The sequence below is a fragment of the Oncorhynchus mykiss genome, chromosome 32, assembly GCF_013265735.2.
Source record: "Oncorhynchus mykiss isolate Arlee chromosome 32, USDA_OmykA_1.1, whole genome shotgun sequence".
Lineage (NCBI taxonomy): Eukaryota > Metazoa > Chordata > Actinopteri > Salmoniformes > Salmonidae > Oncorhynchus > Oncorhynchus mykiss.
The window spans coordinates 24,177,161-24,199,661 of NC_050572.1; the positions used below are offsets into that span (position 1 = coordinate 24,177,161).

The 22,501-nt window shown below is 44.0% G+C and overlaps 1 protein-coding gene across 3 annotated transcripts; it reads right to left on the reverse strand.

Annotated features, from left to right (window-relative positions):
- Positions 1-136: 136 nt before the first annotated feature.
- LOC110488143 (anillin) lies at positions 137-15,731 on the reverse strand. 3 transcript variants are annotated; one of them, XM_021560179.2, is made up of 23 exons: positions 15,521-15,731; positions 13,792-13,945; positions 10,286-10,777; positions 9,724-10,079; positions 9,102-9,489; positions 8,674-8,924; positions 8,377-8,484; positions 8,105-8,246; positions 7,675-7,880; positions 7,322-7,467; positions 6,602-6,749; positions 6,095-6,230; positions 5,748-5,924; positions 5,380-5,506; positions 5,238-5,286; positions 5,085-5,138; positions 4,511-4,543; positions 4,220-4,238; positions 3,881-3,993; positions 3,083-3,169; positions 2,727-2,834; positions 2,306-2,478; positions 137-1,961 (listed from the first exon to the last, which is right to left on the reverse strand). In XM_021560179.2, the coding sequence occupies exons 1-23, from the start codon at positions 15,536-15,538 to the stop codon at positions 1,847-1,849; spliced, it is 3,600 nt and encodes a 1,199-aa protein (XP_021415854.2). In that variant the 5' UTR covers positions 15,539-15,731; the 3' UTR covers positions 137-1,846. The 3 variants fall into 3 exon arrangements, with proteins under 3 accessions (XP_021415854.2, XP_021415855.2, XP_021415853.2); XM_021560180.2 differs by having other exon boundaries at positions 5,085-5,132; positions 9,102-9,492; XM_021560178.2 differs by having other exon boundaries at positions 9,102-9,492; positions 15,521-15,730.
- Positions 15,732-22,501: the final 6,770 nt, after the last annotated feature.

Consider the following 22,501-nt stretch of genomic DNA (forward strand, 5'->3'; position numbering starts at 1 on the left):
ACCATGTACAATTTAACAAACACTGAAATATTTCTCAACCTTCATAGCCAATTTTAGATTGACATGCTACATATGGTCTAAAACACCAGAAAGTACCTTTCAAATGCAACCCTAATCGTCTTGAAACAAAACTCTATTTTGGTTAAAGCTGGCATTTATTTAAGTCTCATCGTTTCAGAATTACCAGTACATCAGGAATATTTGGAGTGCTTGTTGTGCCAATGAAAGACAGGACAGATCAGAGGATATAATAGAACTGCCAACATGTGGAAAATTAACCTTGTCCATTAATTAATGGGTAGATAAGACATACTATTTCCACCCAAAACATCCATGTAAAAGCACAAAAAGGTGATGCACTCAGTCCTCTAAGCACATGCTTAAAACTTGGACTGAGAATAAGCTTTGCAGTTCATGACAGTGCATAGCTAAACTAAAATCAGAATAGAAATGTGCCCATAGGTTATTGCAATAACATCAACTGTCAAAGTTCACCATTACAATACAATGGTGGTAAAATACTCATTATCTGCTGACCCACACCCAGTTTAACTGTAACCATTTAAAACATGTACACAAAAATAAAACATCAACATAAAACAATATTAAGGGTTCTCGTTCCGTAGTCTCATTGACCTCCAGAGTGTGCAACATGATAAATACAAGATTAGCTATAGTTAAGATTTCAAAGCAGAAAAGGGGAACAGCAAAACAAGAAGGGTATTGGAGTGGATAAGTGTGCGGCTAAATCTAAAATCCTCTTATGGTTGTTCAACAGTGCTTCCAAATCATGCCATTCTCCCAATACTATGAGAAAGAGGAGCATTCACATGTATGTATATAGAGAAAATTCTGGTGCATCACCTTGGCACTGACGCAGATTATTCTAGAATTGGGTGTGACAAAGTTAAATATTTAATAATGTTCATCAAATCAGACAACAGATTCAACTGAAAAAGCCACATCTCGTCAGGAGTTTGATCATGTGAGTAACAGCACAGAAAACCAAAATTCAACCGTCTCAAAATTCTCTCAAAGTTGGTAGTATGGCCTCAACACGTTGGAAATGCATAGAAAATACAGGGTCAGCATGGATTATGTAAAAGCACCAGCAGCCCTTGTCAATACTGTAATATCTACTAAAGTACAGCTTTATTGATCTCTCTCGCACTCATAACTTAAACCAGGGATGGGCAACTTCGATGTGGGTGGGGGCCACAAAATCTAAACTCATCAAGAGGGGCCGCAGTGCTCACAGGTCTGAGTACCCACATCCATAACCACACATGCAGCGACCTTGCGAGCAAAACATTTTAGCGGCCTTTTTGACAGAGGAGAGAAAATGTTTTAGTTAATTTCCTGCAATTCTACACATTTTGCCATGGTCGGAAAGAAATGTTTGCAGGTAATGTGCCATCTGAGTGAAAGTGACTAACAAATTCAATGGGGGTCCCCCCCAGACTGTAATTCGACTATGACTACCACAAGTTTAGATAGCTGGCTAGACTAACTTACCAATCTAAATAAATGTTAGCTGACGCGGGCTAATCGAGTGACTGACAAGATAAAAACTGCTGATTCACAAATGACACCTTGTATAGTCTACTATAACTCTCAACAGTAAATTGAGACCCTGACTGAGTTGAGGGGGGATTGATCCACCAGTTGCCCATCCCAAACTTAAACTGTCTTGAAGCACCTCTAAAAAATAAATCTATTTAAAAATCTTATTCAATAACTTTCATACTGTATTGCACTTAGTCATCGTGTCACTGATAGTGACAGTCCATATAAGACCCAGAGCCATTCAGGGTGTTAACCTCGGGTCCAGGCGGGGGCTCTGTGCTCAAACAGGCCTGTAGCAGGAGTCTGGCTGCCACATGCGCAAGTCCACTAGAATCTGGTTGAGCTTCTGCATCCACACATTCCTCTCGTCCTTGGTGTCGGCACACAGCCAGTTCCTGCAGGTACACGGAAAGAGTCATGTGTTTCAGTATACAGGAACAGAGACCCAAGTCCAATTCAGTTTCCTTCTCCCTTAAGTGTGTACTCGTAAACTTCCTTGAAGGATTTGAAGGCATTGGATTGGTTTAAGAAATACGTTAATACTAGACACTGCCTACTCCAATCCAATTGTTTTAAAATCTTTGAAGGGAGTAAACAAGTGCATGACTTCAGGGAGAAGAGTGCAAAAAATAGGAAACTTGGGGTCAAGTACATTAAATATCAAAATCAGCCAACATTCTTCACGCAAGGTATTTGCCTACAAAACACAGTGCGATGGCAACTTCGACCAGAGACTTACTTGGTGACACACATTGTGTTTTTACACTGGCTGACGAGCGTCTCTATGTCACTCTCTCTCTGAGGCCGGACGGTGATCAGCTCAAATGTGTTGGGCCGGGCACAGAACTCCCTGTTGGCTGGCTCCACCTTACAACTGGTGCAGTTGGCCAAGTTGATGCGTCCAATTGGCTTCTAGAAAGACATGGATCCGCCCAAAGAAATAAATTGAAAATTAAAATATAAAAAGCTACTAATTGGAGGCAACATGAATTGGCATACGGGTACATTAAAACTCAAGAATTACCTAAATAAAGCTTGAAGGCTGATTTCCACTGGAGTCCTACAGTATTTTGAAATGAGGCTCACATGGCTATTCATTCAAGAATAAAGGCTCCAATAATAGTGATCAGAGGCAGGTTGGCTTCCACGTCTTCTCTTACCTTGCGTTTCTCATCATCAGGGTAGGTCCAGTAGGAGATAGAGTATCCTGACAGGACACACCATCTCCTGTGCCATGCTCCGAACCCACTCACATCCTCAAACATTGTCTGAAAAACAGAAGGAAGCTATTGAAACTGCTTGTGTAATAAACCTTGACTGAGACATGAAGACATGAATGCCTAGGCTTGGTCTCTGCTTCCTCTGTGGTCTAAGCAGGGTTCCTATAAACACACTGACAATTACTGTGTAAACAGGGATTGATAAATACATTTCATTGATTGATACGATTTAGCTCAGCAGGCCAACAGTCTTGAGGTGTGCAGGGGCCCCGCGTTCAAAGCCAGTGTGTACTCACCAAGAAGCCTCTCTCCTCCACCAAGGAGCCCACCTCACACTGCATCTTCAGGTAGAGGTGTCCCTCCAAGGGGCACAGGAAAGGCACCTACAGATTACACAGGACATGTAACAGTCCTCAGCTGTAAGACTACCAACACAAAATGCTTTCATCAGGTGACAGGACAGATTGTGTTAATCGGGCTTTAGACTGAAAAGCAAGACTTGTCTTCTTGTAGAGAAGATTCAATTGGATGGTGAAATACATTAACTGGACACTGCCTGAAACACCCCAAAAAACATCCAGCAGAACTTATTGTCCTTACAACAATACCAACCAACTTGTAGATTGAGGTTAGAAATGTTAGATGGTGCCACAACAGAACCACATTATGTCACAAACCCCAAAATATTAAAGTGGTCGTGGATCGATTAGCAACCTTGCTGTGAAACATATCTCTGAGAAGCGCTCTTTCAATGCCTTCATATTTGATCTAAGAGAGAAACAAGGTATGTGTGAGTGAATGAGTGTCAGAGTCTGGCAGGTAGCACACAGACAGGTGGGGGAAAAAAAGAAAAATACCTCAGAATGGGAGGTCTTTCTCCCTGTCAGTTCCAAACGCTAGAAATGTTACCCCCCCCCCCCCCCCCTACGACTACACTAGACATTAGCTGGCATTGTGTGCAGAGATACAGCCAAACTGGAAATAGAGGGTGAATTCAGGATATAATGGAAGTGACTGCATTGTACAACAGTGAAAGCAAATGAGTTAGAACATTAATATTATATATTTTTATGTAAAAGGTCTATGGATTTTACCTTCTCCAATGAGAACTTGTTTTTCCCAATAGAGGCTAGCGTTAGCTTGTGAGACCCGACCAGGACAAAGTTACTGGTTCGTACTGCATTAGGGCCCCCAGGACTGGCCACCACTGCAAAGAGCATTAGGAGGATGTTTCAGCAATGTTTTTGTAATTGCGCAGACATTATCGTCATCCAGAGACTTGCAACAATAAGTTCAACTTAAGTAGGTGAGACAACCACACATCACAACTGCAAGTAAAACCTTCAAAAAAATATTCACTAGCAGCAGAATAATTTAAACAAGCACAGTAAGACATCAGGGTTCAAATTCATCAACCGAAAAAGTATCCTTACCTGGAGTCAGACTGCTCTTCTACAGGAGCAGCGAGCCAGATATGTTAGAAAGAGAGGCATGTTTTGAATAATTTACAAGATGGCTGGCTGTGCATACAACATGCATGACAGCATAATCTACACAGTAACAGAATATTACTATAATGCATTCACCGATGCAAGTCTACATTTCTCATGTGGCAATCATTCCTACTTATCGCCCCCATAACAGATCCGATGTGTTAAAATATTCCGCATATGACCACAAGGCAGTACGGTCTGTTTTAGAGGTTGGTAAGAATGAAAGCTTACAGTGATGGCGAGGAACCTCTTGGGAGTGATGGCCTAGAAAGAGAAACAGCGATTCAGTTTCAGAAGAGGTTACGTTGGGACACAAACAAGTGAATGGGTAATTCAAATCACTGACTAAGCCAACTGCATTGCCAGCTGTGAACAAAGCCTTCCATCCTACAAAAGGGACCCTTCACTGTGTGGAATGAAAAGTAGAGCCTGCAGGCCTAGTGTGTGTATTTGGCAGCAGCAGGCCCAGGGCCTGGTAACACCAGCATTAGATGTGTTCTACTACCGAGTAGTAACATTACAGTACACCCACACAAAAATGTGAATGGGGGTTTAAAATCAGTCCCTACAGACAAGCACAACTAGTGGGCCTTGTGAAAATGGCTCCAGAGTATCTGAACACACACCATCTCATCTTAGAGACAGGACATCATTTGAAAGTGGCTCTACGTGCATATTCTGATGCATAACAATGGCAGTGTATTCAAGCAGAAACTAGCAGCCAAGATACAAGACTATACTCAGTTCCAACATTCAATAAACTGATTTGTAGTTTGTTATGGCACATTTGATAAAATATAACTACCTTTGACTTGCTGGGCTTCTTCCTCTTGTCAGGGTTCAACTCACGCTTCTGCACCTGACGAAATCACCAGGGTTAGAGTAATATCCCAGATCAAAGAAGTCAAGAGACCTCCTCAAACAATATCTGCATTTGCCGAAAGTAGCAAAAACTCACCAGGCAGTAAACCTCAATATCAATTGCAAATTCATTAGAGACATCAGGCCTAAAATGGAAGCCAGATAAAGACATTAGAACAGGACATGAGTGGTATTATTCTACAGAATTCCAGAGAGAGAATGTGTGTAGTTTAACTCACATGGTGAACTTGGTAGAGAAGGTGATCGCGTCTCCACTGATAGCGCTACGTGTGCTGGCTAGGGGAGTAGCAACTGTATTCTCAGCTCCAGCACGGATCATGATGAAGAAGTAATGGCTGGACCACTCTTGAATAAACACATACAATAGAAAACTTAATGATTTCAGTCTAACACACTATACATGAAGTATATTGAGCAATGTACATTTGGATCTTGTTTTTGACAGCACAATGTGGGAAACAGGAGATCAAGAACTTTGTCCCTTAAAAGCAATTTGGTTGCAGGCAAATTACAAAAAATATCCATCATAATTAAAATAAATAAATACTGAGATAACCAAGTAACAATTGTTGTGTTGGGTCTCTACCTGGATTGTTACCAGTGGAGCAGACAAAGTCAGCTTTGAGGGGCAGTCGTAGTTCCAGGAGGGAGATGGATCCCTTGGAGGCTGTGACCCCCATGTCCCCACCCTGCCCCATTTGACCGCTAGGACCCTCTCCCTTCAGACAGTCCAGCTCTGCCTTCAGGGCCCCCCGCTTCTCAGCTGGAGGGAGATAAGAATATAAGACTGATAAGAAAACTGAATGCAATGTTAATGCGAAATGCATGTAGATAATCTCAAGATATAACAGCAGGTCCCCAGGGGGTATGGAGCAAATTGGGATTGGCTGTCAGTATGTCCACCCATGTTGTAGGGGTGGAATGGGAACTCACTGGCTATAAGCAAAAGCCTCTCCGCCTCTGCCTCCACCTGCGAGCCTTTCCCATGCTCCTCATCAGTACAGCAGTTCAGGGCCTGGCTAGCCTGGCTGATCACTGTTTGCTGCAGGTTTATTTCATTGGTCAGAACCTACAAGGAATCAGAAAGAAGACATCTCATTGGTCACATGGAATGAGGAAATCAACATCAGTGGTCAGAAGAACCTACACGGAATGAGGGAGAAAGATACTTGATTCTATGAAATCAGGTTTTTGTACAGAGTGAGATCCTTCTCACAGTATGACACCGGAATTGTTCTTGTGCTGGCATTGTGGTCGAGTCTGTTTCTATCCAGCCAGACTGTTGGTCTGCACAGTACGGGACCATTCGTTTGCTTGCTGTCAGCACGGCGTGTTATAGGGACCATATGTGCAAATTACAGCCGGCACTCTGTTCAGAGGTGCTAAGTACTCTTGGCCGGCAGACGCTCAACAATCCTACCGGTCTGTTCATGCCTTTACCTTCATCTTCTGTTTGATGTTGGTGTGTCCTTGGCTCCTGGGTTCCTCTGCTGCTCTACGAGACACATCCTCCTTCCTCACGATGACCTGCCTCACACGAGGCCTCTCCGTACTCTCCTTGATTCTGGTCGACCTGTACGCATCAATACTGGAAGAGAAAGGAAAACATACGTAAAGACTAAAATCGATCGTTATATACGGCAATATTATTTTTGGACGATTTCGATATTGGACTCAAAATCTAGATTTGAAAGAAAATATATTAAAACAAGTTTGCTACTGTAGGTAGCGTTAGCTTGCACTAGTCGGCTGTACCTGCACCAAAACGCCAGTATTTTCCTCCTATAGTTCGTTCCCCCATCTTCGTTAAATAGCGAGCCAACATTTTCAGCACTTTCATTTCACTGACTGATCAAAATGCGTTTGCTCATGCTCTCTCTGCAGCAGACAGTGAGCAATATGTTTGGAAAATCAAATCGCAATATTCAATCACAATACACACAGAATTGTGAGAATGGCAATAGTATCAATTCATATCAGCACCTAAGTATCATGGAAATATCGTATCGCGAGGTCCCTGGCAATTCCCAGCACTAGCCATCTCTTGAACTCAGTGAAACTAAATCCAATTCAAATTAAAGTTGTTGATGTATCAGTAGAAGGGGTGAAGCTCAGCCAGCTACATTAGAGTTTGGGTATGGGCTTTAACTGGTTGGTTACCTGTAGGGCAGGTTGTGGCCATCATCGGTCTCTAGCCTGTCTGATGACCCAGCCCGGAGCATGCGAGCCCTCTGGAACTTACTGGGTCTGGAAACACTGTCAGGAGTTAGGCTCTTAGCGTTGAACGAACTGGCTGGGGTTGACATCTGGGCAGGGATATACATGAAAGTAATTAGGTTGACCCCAAAAAATACATAATTCGCCATAACATTATATCTAGTCCATGGGCGCAAATAAAATATGACAAGCTGGCATTAAAAAGCAGTTTAATACGTCCCCAAGACATTAAATGGCTGGAAGATTTTACTACTTTGTATGCTTTAAGTTGTTTCCAGCTTTGTACTTTAACTCACCATCATCTTCACTGGGCTCTTGACCACAGCAGCCACAGTCTCAGAGAAGGGGGTGAGGATGGACATAGAGGAGATGTTCAATTCATCTTCCTCCTCACCACTCTGCACCTCGCTCTGGTCATGGAGCCCGTCAAAGATCCCGTTGATCACATCAGAGTTGATGGACTGGTCCACGTTCACCTCTAGCTCATGACTCACATCTTCGTCTGCAGTGAGACAATCGTGAGTGGAATATTATATAGTGACGCCAACGGTATGAACTTCGATTGTAAGGACTGCTCTAATTAAGTTAGTTGTTGACCGAAACCATAGGACATTAAAACACTAACTTGCAACCGATTCAAGCATCCAAAGACTAATTTTTATGATAAGTGTACTATTCGAAAGCCAAGTTAGTATGATCAAGTAGAATACTCAGTAAGTACAGTACCTGATTCCTCCACTGAGAATTCAACTCGCTTCACAGGGCTGGAGGTTGGGTTGGTGGCAGCAGGTACATTGGGTTTTTTGGGTGCTGAATTCAGGCTATCCAGAGGGGAAGCGGTTTGCTCATCAGGCTGCTCAATCAGATCCTGAGAATAATTATTACAGGATAATTTAACATTTCCTTCCTAATTGCTTTGCAGTCATCCATCATACAACAGTCTGCACATTAAATTTTTGTTCCAAGCGTGGTCAAAAGAAATATACTTCACCACCAACCTTGGCCTCTGTGTTTCTCTTGGTGTCTGCCTCTTCATCCTTGATCTTCCAAATGTTGTTCCCTTTCTGGAACCGGTTACGAATCTGAGCCAGTTCCGACTCGCGCTCCTGCAATAAAGAACAAGGAAATGACGATGTTTCATCAGTTTGTCAACAGTCTGGTCACAAAACAAATGTCATAATTACATGTGTAATACAAAAAGAGCTTAGAAAAATAAAATGCCAAAGTGCTGTACAAAGGCAAAACTAAAGACATTAAGGCAGAAGGTCTGAGCAAATAAAGTGAACTGTACGTACCAGTTTCTGTTTCTGTGCAAGGTCAGCGGTGGTGGTGTTGGCAAACTGGGCAGCTCTCAGCCTCTCCTGCACCAGCCTGGTGTTGGGGGTTCCAGAATGGCTCACCACAGGGGTATGACCAACCAGGCCTGCCCCAGACGAGTTTACTACGGTTGGAGTATGAGCGGCAGCTCCATGGCTGGTATCAGTGGAACTCAGGCCGGAGCGCTCCTGGCACCTCTCCCCAAAACGCTCCACGAACGACTTGACACCTGTTGGAAACAGAAAAATATTTAGTAACTCTTGTGAGGACAATGGAAGTGGACAGCAACAGACAAATGAGCAGAGACTGCATATTAAAACATCTGATATTTTAGAACCACCTAATAAGTTGTCAACTTCAGCTTAGGAAAAAGAAAAAGCTAAATTGAGTGCTCATTCTAGCTCACTTGGAGTTCCAGTTGCTCCTGTGGTGCCTCTCTGCTGCAGGGGAGTGGCCGGGGTGGCTTCCTTGGTGAACCTCTCCCTGGTCTGCAGGACAGAGGACCCAGTGTTCGAGGGCTGTGTAGGGAGCTCTGACTTCTTGGGGCTGGCATTGACCTCCAGGGCCCGGGACAGGGCCTGGTTCTTCAGGGGGCTCTGAGGCACAGGTGAGGGAGCACCTTTTTGGGAGCTGGGTGTAAAGGCTGAGGCTCTACCCTGGCAACTCCTCTGGGGACTGGGTAAAGGAGAGGGGAGACCTCTGCTAGTCTGTCTAGCTGGTCTGGCTTCAGGTACTTCAGTCTTCTGGTGGCTGGGGGGAACCACTCCGGTGGACTTGACTGGGGAGTTGAAAGGCTGCTGAAGAAATGCAAGAGGGAAATTTATTAACCAAACTATTTAAAATAACTTGTTACTGCACACTGCTTTCTTGCAAAGCATCACCACTTCCTATCTTCATTTCTACTTTGAATCATTTTCACATCCAAAATGCCTCTGTAGAATCAGCCTCTCCCATGGGAGGACATATTACTCACAAAAGTTACGTACATCATGATTAATAACCAAGCCAACTGTCGCATTATGACTCGCCTGGTTGGAGTCCAGAAAAGGCTTGCTGTTTGTGGACTGACTTATTTGTGTCCGGTCTGCAGCCACAGAGATGGGTTTGATACCTGCCTCTCTCCTCCAAGCAGGGGTGGCGATACTGACACTACCAGGGTTCCCTTGTGCATGGTCTCTGGTACGAGGGGCGGCGTGGCTGAGGTCGTCCTCCCAGGACCCAATGCTGGCAGCAAGGTTGGCCAGGCGACCCTTCCTGCCCACGGGGGCTTCTGAGGATGCAGCAGCAGGGACAGGTGTGGGGACCGGGGCCAGAGCCTGCCTAGGGTGGGTCTGGTTCTTTACTGGGGACAGGGCTGCTGGGATGTCTCGAATCTCAGAGGTACCTTCGACGGGAAAAACATGGGCATTCATATTTGTCAGGCAAAAACAAATATGCTTTTAATATGATTGTTAATATGATTGTAGGAGTCTAATTCCAAACTGATATTGTTGTGTAAAAATGTTGGTTTTCAGGTGATCTATAAAGGTTAAGCAGGTGCTACATGTGCAAATGAAATTATCTAGCTAGTCAACAGGCCACGTGCCTTACCTTCAGAATCCCAGTACTGCCTTTGTTCAGCCAGTCTGGCCAGGCGAGACTTCATGGCAGCAGGGGTAGAGGAGGTGGGAGCCTCCCTCTGCGCTTCTCGGTTCCCCTGAAGAACCGGGCTAGCAGGCACCACCTCCACATTCTTGGTCCTCTGTGGCTGTGGAGCAGCACTCACAGCCACCTTCTCTGGTTCTGGGGCAGAGCGTGCTACCTCCCTGGCCTGCTCTGGGACATGCTGTGCTGCCAACATGGGCTCTGGTTCAGGAACGGGAGCAGGAGGACGGACAGCCACCCTCTCCAAAGAGGCGGCAGAGCGGACGCTGGCTGGGCCCGTTGGGGGCTTCCGGTCAGTCTGGGGGTCAGTCAGAGTAGGGGTCAGGGTGCGAGAAGTCATTGAAGGCTCCCTGTTCTCCTCGCCAATCATGGTGGGCTGGCCAAGTTCACCTGAACGACTCCGCTTTGAGGGAGAGGGCTTGCTGGATGTGTGAGGGGCTGGGGGGGTCAAGTGAGAAAGACCATAAGTTAAGTTTACAGTGGGAGATTTCCAATCCACAAAATTCATATTTAAGTATTTACCTTGAGTACCATATTAAAGCTCACAAATATACATAAACAGACGATCTAAAACTTCACAATTGTGTCTATATTTGAATACAGCCTAGGGAAAGCTTCAGCCATAGACCCATCCCACCGACTTGATTTGAACAGATAATTCTCAGTGAGTTGATTCAAAGGTCAAGCTTCAGGTATGGAAAGCCATACATGTGCAGGGCATGAAGTTCAACCACCTCCTAAAGCAGGGGTGTCAAAGTCAAATGGACGGAGGGCCAAATAAAAAAATCAGCTACAAGACAAGGGCCGGACTGTTCGAATGTTCATTGAAAAAATTTTAAATGACGCATATAGTCTAGTGAACCTAATTGAACCTACTGAAAACCTAACAAATATATTACAATATGATCAGATAAATAAAACAATATTTTCTTATGGCTCTGTCAGTAATCTTTAATTTTCAACAGACACAAAAGACAAATTTCCTTTATATAAATATCCCCATAACATGAACATTAAATGAAAGAAACCGGTATTCAAGGCACCATCAGTAGACTATATTTTCTATTTTAGCAAAAGTGGGCTAAATTTACTTCAAAGAAAAAACAATAATAGCAATTTTCTATCATCCACTCAACTGAAATATTTTTAAAATATAATTGGATTGAAATACAAAAAAATAAAGTGCAAAAATCTATTAATCAAAAACAACACTTTGTTTAAGGAGAAGTAACATGCAGTGAAAACAAATATTAAATTTTAACTTTTAAACTTGAACTGAGTAAAAACTCTAAATATGTGATTGCACAGTAATGTTCACTTGTTTGAGGTTGAGGGTGATACTTGGTGGTGTCCCATCTTTTCCACAAGTTCATCAATGTTCGGGGTAAGGCTCTGAGCTGAAGAAATCCTCAGAATTGAGTGGAGGTGTTCAGCAGTAAGTCGACTTCTGTGTGATGTTTTGTTCAGGTTCATCAAAGAAAACAGTTGTTCACACAGGTATGTGCTGCCAAACATAGACAACGTTTGAGCAGCCTGGATGCGCAGCTGGGGCATTGTGCCGGGGAGGAAACGGGCGAACTCCGCAGCACCCACTGCCGCATATTTTGCCCTCAGTGCATCATTGCATTGGAGGTCAATCAACTCCATTTGGAGGTTTGGTGGTGAGCTTTCCACGTCAACAGCAAATGGGTTACCGAGCAGTTCCAACCTGCTTTTTTGTGCTTCAAAGTCAGCAAATCGGCGTCGAAAGTCAGCGGCAAGCATACCTATTTTATCAGCCAACTGTGTGCTCGGGAACGCACTGGTAGAGAGCTTCTCTTTCATGGTCTGGCAGCTGGGAAAGTGGCTCAAATTTTCTTTCCGCATCTGCGTCTCCCACAGAGTCAGTTTGGTTTTAAATGCCTTCACTGTACTGTACATATCAGAGATGACACGATCCCGACCCTGCAGCTGCAAGTTTATTGCATTCAGATGACTCGTAATGTCACACAGAAAAGCCATTTCACACAGAAACATTTCGTCTCGGAGTTGTGTTGTGTCTTTCCCTTTGCTGTCCAAGAACAGACAAATCTCCTCACGAAGCTCGAAACATCTTTGAAGCACCTTTCCCTGGCTTAGCCATCGCACCTCTGTGTGATAAGGCAAATCACCATGCTCCGTTTCTAACTCCGTCAGAAATGCCTTGAACTGGCGGTGATTCAAACCTTTGGCTCTGATAAAGTTAACTGTGCGCGTGATGATGCTCATTACATGCTCCATTTTCAAGGCTTTACCGCACAACGCTTCCTGGTGTATGATACAATGATAAGCTGTCAGCTCACCTGTCGCGTTTTCCTCTTGCATCTTTTCCCGTATCTTCGCCACCAGTCCGCTCCTGTGTCCACACATCGCAGGTGCTCCGTCGGTTGTCAAACCCACGAGTTTTTCCCAAGGCAGCTCCATCTCATTTACACATCTTGACACCTCTTCATACAAATCATGCCCCGTAGTTGTGCCATGCATAGGACGTAAAGCCAAAAACTCCTCTGTCACGCTTAGGTTGGAGTCCACTCCGCGGATGAAAATTGACAACTGGGCAATGTCAGAAATGTCGGTGCTCTCATCCACAGCCAAGGAATATGCAATAAAATCTTTTCCCTTTTTCACAAGCTGCTCTTTTAGATTGATGGACAACTGGTCTACTCTCTCGGCAATGGTGTTTCTGCTCAGACTCACATTTAAAAAGAGTTGCCTTTTTTCTGGGCAAACTTCGTCACAAACTTTAATCATGCAGTTTTTGATGAAATCCCCCTCCGTAAATGGCCGGGCTGATTTAGCGATCTCTTCTGCCAAAATAAAACTGGCCTTGACAGTTGCGTCCGCGTGTGTGTCCGCGTGTTTCGTTTCATAATGTCGTCTCAGATTATACTCTTTCAGTACCGCCACACTTTCTCCACACAGAAGACACACAGGTTTTCCAGCTACCTTCGTGAACATATACTCCGACTCCCACCTTGTTTGAAACCCCCGGTTCTCAGTATCCACCTTCCGTTTTGCCATTTTTGATGGGTATCTGAAAGTTAATTTTACTGTGATGCTGACGACTGCTGTGCCAATAAATATTGAAATGAAGCAGCCTACTGCTCGGTGCGTCACCTTTGCATTGTGGGAAATGTAGTATTGGTGCGTGTAAAAGATCTGCGGGCTGCCGGCTTGCTGCGGGCCGGTTCTAATAATAAATCAAGATCATCCCAGGGGCCGTAAAAAACCTTCTTGCGGGCCGGATGTGGCCCGCGGGCCTTGACTCTGACATATGTGTCCTAAAGGCTAATGGAGACATCTAAGGGTTAAATTAAAACGATTCCCATCAATGCAATACTTACTATCGCAGCCAGAGCGATCACAGGGCTAGAAAATGAATGTATTGAGAAATTATGTTGTGTCATATTGAGAATAAATGAGTAAGATCGTACCTTTTTCGATGACAGGCACTGTGACCAGGCTGTTGCAGGTCTCAGCAAGAGGCTCCCTAGCTCGCTTGGCCATCTGTCTGTTAGCAGCAGTGGGTCTCTCTGCCATCTTCTTCTGCAGGTTCTCCCTGCGAGCACGGGTCCTCTCCAGGAGTTTCTGAGCAGGTAAAAAAGCATGTTATTAGAAAATGTAACACATTTGCAATTAAAAGCAGTGTCTACACCATTTCTTGCTTTTTTTCTTCTAATTTAAATTAATCTAATAAGAACATAACTCAGGAGTAGCCGGACTTACCATCTGTACAGCACTGACTTGCACAGATAAAAGAGAAGGACATTGCACAACATTGTAAACTTAAGTTTGTGCCATTTTACTAAGTTTTCCTTTCTGCTATTGCACCCATATTGAGCAGTGGATTGCAGTGGTCTATAGCTTTAAAATAGTGAATAAGTTTTAGTCCATGTCATAGGGTCAAGAAAAACGACTAGGTCTGGGGGAGATAGGGCTGCAGTTGTCTCTACACTCCTCCCTGGCCTCCTCCTCTCCTGTCAGTTCTCATCTGAACACCAAAACCCTAGCTGGCCTCCCAGCTTAAGGCAAACAGTCCTGAGGCATGATTTATTGCCCTGGCTGCTACAGTGCAAGACTCAACACATTCCTGCCTGTTTCAGTTGCCTACACGTCTCACACCCAGCCAGGATGTGTGGAAAACTTGTTAAAGTGTGTGTGTCATTCCTCAGGAATGAGCCACTTCTGACGTGTTGTGGCTACTGGATTTGAAATCTCCCAGGCATTTCTATTGGTTGGAATTGACATTTTATGGATTTTGCTGCCAGCCACTGCTTTTTTGCTATATCAGTGTTGTTATGAAACACACTTAGTTCCTAACTTGAGTGACTTTAAAAAAATGAAATATACACTCACTCCTGGCACATTTGGTAAAATTGATAAAGCTGACAGAGTGCATCAGAAAGGGAAATTGACAGACATATGTTGTTTGGAAATGAAGGTGGAAAACATTACTGTATTCATACTATTCTCTTCTTCATACTGTAGTTGACCAAGGAATCCATTCATTACCTATTAAGGGAATTGTAGTATTCTCAGATTCCTCTCTCCCTGCTCGCACGTTAGGGGAGGGGCTGAGGTTTTTTGACAAGATGACAATCATCTGACTGACTGCCTTGTGCTAGCATGCAATTTTAGTACAGTATTATGAATTATGAAGAGGAAAGGTAGCAGGCTAACATTAGCTATAAAATAATATACGTATGGAAGGTGTCAGGGTTTAGATGTCACTTCTATACTATTTGACTTGGCTATCTAACGTTAGCAACGTTTCCAACAACTTTCAGTTAACGTCATACATTTGAATTAAGCTAAAGTTACCCAGCTACACTAGTTAAGATATTTAAATTCACATTTGTTGAAGAACAAGCATTAGTTTGACTCCAACCAATACTTTCAATGTTATGTCCCAAACGTTACTACCAGTTAAAGTTAGCTACCTAACGTTACCACACAAACGTTAGATATTTAACGTAACGAACGTTGTTTTGAATCCAGGTTTTACAACATTATTTCAGTTCCACAAATATGGGTTTGACAGTGACTATCAAACAAAGAATTACCATCTTTATGCAATGCAACAAGAAATAATGTTTTGTTGGCTAACGCGTTACGTTATCGTTAGCTGGCCATGGCAGTTAGCTAGAAACAAACTGCACTCACCTCGGTAAACGGATCCATTCCGATAAGAGTGTCTTTGTTCAAATCTATTGATTTAGCTAACGTATACTGAATAATCGTCGTTTATCTATCCTAATATACTAAACGCGGACAGCTTCTCAGCCGCTGTTTCTGCAGACGCGTCGTTCGTTCCTTCTTTTTTTAACAAACAGATCTGTTCAATATTTGAATTTCAGTGCTGTGTTCACTGCGCAGACTCCGACGGTTGGAATCACGCAACAGCCAATGATAAACCCGATGGGCGAGGACAGACTGAGTCTAGCCATTCAAGTCTCTCTCCATTTAATTCAAGGGCTTTATCTCTCTCTTTCAATTCAATGTCATTTAGGGCTTTATTGGCATGGGAAACACATGTTAGCATTGCCAAAGCAAGTGAAGTAGATAATGAACAAAAGTGAAATAAACAATAAAAGTTAACTCACTGTTGATTCACTGATGTGATCTTCCTGTCTGGGTTGGTACCCCCCCTTGGGTTGTGCCGTGGCGGAGATCTTTGTGGGCTATACTCAGCCTTGTCTCAGGATGGTAAGTTGGTGGTTGAAGATATCCCTCTAGTGGTGTGGGGGCTGTGTTTTGGCAAAGTGGGTGGGGTTATATCCTTCCTGTTTGGCCCTGTCCGGGGGTGTCCTCGGATGGGGCCACAGTGTCTCCTGACCCCTCCTGTCTCTTTATGCTGCAGTAGTTTATGTGTCGGGGGGCTAGGGTCAGTTTGTTATATCTGGAGTACTTCTCCTGTCCTATTCGGTGTCCTGTGTGAATTTAAGTGTGCTCTCTCTAATTCTCTCTTTCTCTCTTTCTCTCTCTCGGAGGACCTGAGCCCTAGGACCATGCCTCAGGACTACCTGACATGATGACTCCTTGCTGTCCCCAGTCCACCTGGACGTGATGCTGCTCCAGTTTAAACTGTTCTGCCTTATTATTATTCGACCATGCTGGTCACTTATGAACATTTGAACATCTTGGCCATGTTCTGTTATAATCTCCTCCCGGCACAGCCAGAAGAGGACTGGCCACCCCACATAGCCTGGTTCCTCTCTAGGTTTCTTCCTAGGTTTTGGCCTTTCTAGGGAGTTTTTCCTAGCCACCGTGCTTCTACACCTGCATTGCTTGCTGTTTGGGGTTTTAGGCTGGGTTTCTGTACAGCACTTTGAGATATCAGCGGATGTACGAAGGGCTATATAAATAAATTTGATTTGATTTGATTTGATTTAACAGTACACATTACATTCACAGAAGTTCCAAAAGAATAAAGGCATTTCAAATGTCATATGTCTATTTACAGTGTAGTAACGATGTGCAAATAGTTAAAGTACAAAAGGGAAAATAAAAACAAATATGGGTTGTATTTACAATGGTGTTTGTTCTTCACTGGTTGCCTTTTTATTTTGGCAACAGGTCACAAATCTTGCTGCTGTGATGGCACACTGTGGTATTTCACCCAATAGATATGGAGTTTATCAAAATTGGGTTTGTTTTTGAACTCTTTGTGGGTCTGTGTATTCTGAGGGAAATGTGTCTCTAATATGGTCATATATTTGGCAGGAGGTCAGGAAGTGCAGCCTAGTTTCCACCTCATTTGGTGGGCAGTGCGCACATAGCCTGTCTTCTCTCAAAGGTCTTTATTCTCATGGGAAACATGTTTACATTGCCAAAGCAAGTGAAATAAACAAAAAAAATAACAGTAAACATTACATTTAAAAGTTCCAAAGGAATAGAGACATTTCAAATGTCATATTATGGCTATATACACAGTACCAGTCAAAAGTTGACACACTTACTAATTCCAGGGTTTTTATTTATTTTTAATATTTTCTACATTGTAGAATAATAGTGAAGACATCAAAACTATGAAATAACACATATGGAATCATGTAGTAAGCCAAAAAGTGTTAAACAAATCAAAATATGTCCAAACTTTTGACTGGTACTGTACGTTGTTGTCTCTCTCACACACACAAACACACACACACACACACACACACACACGTCGGAGACAATGTCCTCCGGAAGGCCATAATGCTGGAAGACCTGCCGGAACAGAGCCTCAGCGACCTGAAGAGAGGTAGGGAGACCAGAGAGAGGAATAAACTGCCATGATTTAGAAAATCTGTCTACAACCACCAGAATGGTGGTGAAACCGTCAGAGGGGAGATCTGTCACGGGATGGAGTTTCCCTGCTGAAGCATGTCGGGGAGACTTAGTTTGGACACACACAGAACAGGAGTTGACATAGCGAGTAACGTCCTGCTTCAAGGTGGGCCACCAATACTTTTCGGAGAGTGATTGTATAGTACAGGTGATCCCAGGATGTCCAGCGATGAGAGATGTGTGTGCCCAGGTCAACAGTCGCATCCTTATCCCCATGGGAACGTAGAGACGCTCAGGAGGACAGGTAGTGGGAGAGGGTTCCCTCTCCAGAGCCTGGTGAATGTCCACATCTACGTCCCAGACCACAGGGACTATGACACGAGAGAGAACATGAAAACAGGTCCATCGGCATTCGGGGGACCAGTCCGTGATTCTCATCTTTGACCATGAGAGGCCGGCTCATAGCCTGTGGCAAAAATGAGGGGACGCGAACAACAGGTATAGGCCAATCAAAAAGGTTCTTTATTGTAAACCAATCTATTAACTTTAAACAAAGAAAACGGAATGAGGTGTGAAAGTATCATAATGTAAGGTGTATGTAAAGTGCAGGGATGCATGAATCTGTGTGTGTGAATATGACTGAGTGAAAACTATGCACAACTACAAAGGAACAAACAAAACAGGATCATACCTGGAGGAGCAGAGAGAGAGAGAGAGATTAGTGAAGCAGTTTAAATACCCTGAGCCCAGGTGACTCCAATCACTAACGACACTCCTCTGCCTGCAGGAGGAACCGCCCCTGCACTGCAAAGGTGCCGTGACACCCCCCTCCTTAAAACCCACATTTTGGCCCAAACATATTCACAACAATAAAATTCCCCCAAAAGAAAAAAAGGATACCAGTCCCGGCTCCTAGTAGTGGCCCCGTGTCCTCCAACTGACTGTCCGCCCCTCAAACTCAGCAGCCCTGGTACCTGGGGAGCAATTTAAGAGGAAAGAGGCGCAGACAGCCCGTAGGGGTCAGCAGAGAGAAGATACAAACTAGGTTAAAGGAGCACGGGACAGAGCATCAGCAATGATATTATCCTTACCACTAATGTGTCTAATATCAAGGTTGAATGGTTGCAAGAACAGAGCCCAACGCATCAGGCGCTGGTTGGGATTTTGCAGGGACCTCAGAAAAATAAGTGGGTTGTGGTCAGTGAACACAGTTAAAGGGGTCAAACCAGAACCAACATAGACCTCGAAGTGCTGTAAAGCCCAAATGAGACCTAAGCCTCCTTTTCAATTACAGAATAGTTTTGCTGATACTTGTTCAATTTCCGGGAGAAGAAACTGACTAGACACTCAACATTGTTATCATTCTCCTGGAGAAGCACAGACCCAGCACCGATTTGACTGGCGTCTACCTGCAATTTGAAAGGTTTCCCAAAATTTGGTGCTACCAACACAGGTGGCAAACACAAAAGAGCCTTAACTGCATCAAATGCCTCTTGACACTGGGTGGACCAGATAAATTCAACCTTGGCCTTCAACAGATTGGTCAGTGGGGACACTACTACCGAAAACTTTTTACAGAAAGCACGGTAGTACCCCGCCATTCCCAGGAAGCTTATCAATTCTTTCTTTGTGGAGGGCTGTGGGAACTAAAAGATATCATTTATTATTTTGTGATATCATTACGGATAGTATAACAAGACAACTGCAACTCTGAAGGTGTACACGTTCTAGTTATCAGGTTTGCATCTAATGTTGTATAAAATAAATTATTAAGTTTAAGAATATTTTTGTGAAGATAACAATGTGATTTTAGCCTTCCAAATGAGAATTGTTTTTCATATAAACTTTTGCTCAGTCAGTAACCATGATCAAGTGAGCACAGAAATTGTGTTGGCGTAATGGAACGCCCCATTTTTACTCAAGAATAAAAGGACTCGTGACGAAATTTACATTAGACCAGAGAACGTGAGGACGTGGTCCACATGTTGAAATGGTTGGAATTTAAATAGAGACCAGACAGCATGGAGCGGTGGCTACACGTCTGACAAATGGTTTAAAACTACAACACCAGAATGAGTGAAGAAGATAGACTACACCGAAACATTCAGTCTGTAGTTTAGTCTGGTAGTCAAGTAAACTCGACCAAAGACCACCGCGTGTGTAAAATTTGGCAAAAATTTGGCATTTGGCATTAAATGCTGAGCTGTAGTCGATGAACAACATTCTTACATAGGTATTCCTCTTGTCCAGATGGGTTAGGGCAGTGTGCAATGTGATTGCGATTGCGTCGTCTGTGGACCTATTGGGGCGGTAAGCAAATTGGTGTGGGTCTAGTGTGTCAGGTAGGGTGATCCTTGATTAGTCTCTCAAAGCACTTCATGATGACGGAAGTGAGTGCTACAGGGCGATAGTCGTTTAGCTCAATTACCTTAGCTTTTTTTGGGAACAGGTACAATGGTGGCCCTCTTGAAGCATGTGGGAACAGCAGACTGAGATAAGGATTGATTGAATATGTCCGTAAACACACCAGCCAGCTGGTCTGTGCATGCTTTGAGGACATGGCTGGGGATGCCGTCTGGGCTGGCAGCCCTGCGAGGGTTAACGCGTTTAAATGTTTTACTCACGTTGGCTGTAGTGAAGGATAGTCTGCAGGTTTTGGTAGCGGGCCGTGTCAGTGGCACTGTGTTGTCCTCAAAGCAAGCAAAGAAGTTGTTTAGTTTGTCTGGAAACAAGACATCGTGGTCCGCGACGGGGCTGGTTCTCCTTTTGTAGTCTGTGATTGACTGTAGATCCTGCCACATACCTCTCGTGTCTGAGCCGTTGAATTGCGACTCTACTTTGTCTCTATACTGACGCTTAGCTTGTTTGATTGCCTTGCGGAGGGAATAGCTACACTGTTTGTATTCGGTCATGTTTCCAGTCACCTTGCCCTGATTAAAAGCAGTGGTTTGCCCTTTCAGTTTTGCGCGAATGCTGCCATCAATCCACGGGTTCTGGTAGGGGAATGTTTTAATAGACGCTGTGGGTACAACATCACCGATGCACTTGCTAATAAACTCGCTCACCGAATCAGCATATTCATCAATGTTATTGTCCGGCGCTATGCGGAACATATCCCAGTCCACGTGATCGAAGCAATGTCTTCACACTGCTCAACACTGCAGCTGAATCAGAGCAGATCACCACTCAGGTTTCACCTCCTCCACCCATCTCAGACCTATAATCATGACCATCAACTTAGCCGCAATATACTGACACGTAATCATTTAACTGCTTGCATACTCGAATATTGAAATCTGGGATATACACCCCTGCCCCACCCTACCACTGACTGAATCCTTTGAAACATCTGTATATATCCTTAAAAATGAATAAAACCGAGTATCTATATACAGTATATCTCCACACACCGTCTAACGTCCTCACCCCGTTCTCTCCTGCCCTCAATCATGTCCACATCTACACTTGGTTTCGGAAACAGCGACGGAGGAACGTTCCCGAATGCAATTGACGGCCCTATCTCTCTCTCCCCCAGTCCATATTCTACCACCTTTAGCCCGATTGTTGACCCAAACGCCCTCTGCTTACCCCCACCTTTCTCCCAGCATTCCCCAGTTGCCATGACCGCATGATGTCCTTCTGAACTCCCTTTCAACCTCGCCCAGTACGCTAATGCAAGTTTGTCCCGCCTTATCCTCAGTGGCAGATCCCCACTATTCACCTGTAACATGTGTTATCCTAAAGGCTCCCACACACAATCTCAAGGCCATTGACCACTTCATACCCAGGCGCTGCAGCACCGTTTTGGCTGCCAATCCATATACAAAGCACCCATAATCCAAAGATGACCTGACCAATACCTGGTACATATACAACTGTGTTTCTCTATCCGACCCCCAATCATATCCTGCCACTACCCTGATGAGGTTCAGCACCTTCCTATACCTAATTAAAATATACTCAATATGTCTCTTCCAAGTAAGCCTCAACAAACTACATACCTAATCAATTAAACTCAGACAGCTACCTACTGTATGTGCAGTCTAACATCTTTAATCTTCCTTCTTGAAAACACCATAAAGCAGGACTTGGCCACAGACATCCTAAACCCCTATGTTAGAAACCAATCCTCCACAACTCCCATAGCTTCTTGCATCTTCCTCATCACATATTTCACATGCCCACCTCTGTTCTACAACCCCAACATTGGCATAGAAGGCCACACCCACTCCCTGTCCCACATCCTTAAATATGTCATCAAGCCATCAGGGTGAACAACACCGGACTAACACATCACCGAGGAGTACCATTGTCCACTTCAAACCACATTGACAACTCTGACCCCACCCTCATCCGTAGGACTCAATTGAAGTCCATGATCCAGTTATACAGAAGTCAGCCAATGACTCAACTTGATCAACAGGCATTCCCTCCACATGGTATCATAAGCTTTCTCAATGTCAAAATGCACAACACTCATCACCTCTTTTTTTGTCAGGTCCTTGGCTATCTTTGTACTAACTGTCACCATGGCATCCATGGCAGTCCTCCCCTTCCAGAAACCCACTCTGTGCTTCACTCATCAAACCACTGACTTTCAAGAGATACATCATCCTACTCACTATCATCTTTTCCATAAATGTATACGTTGGATGTCAGAGCGATAGGCCTATAATTGCCCACCCTAGCGGGATCTTTACCTGATTTTACAAACGGCAGCACCACCTCACTTTTCCATCCAGCAGGTATCACCCCAGTCCTCCACACCTTATTATACAACCCTAACACTGCTTCCAACATACTCTACAATACATGCTTAAACATCAACTGTACTACTGATGCAAGAAGCTATGAAACATCTTCCAGCGCCGACAA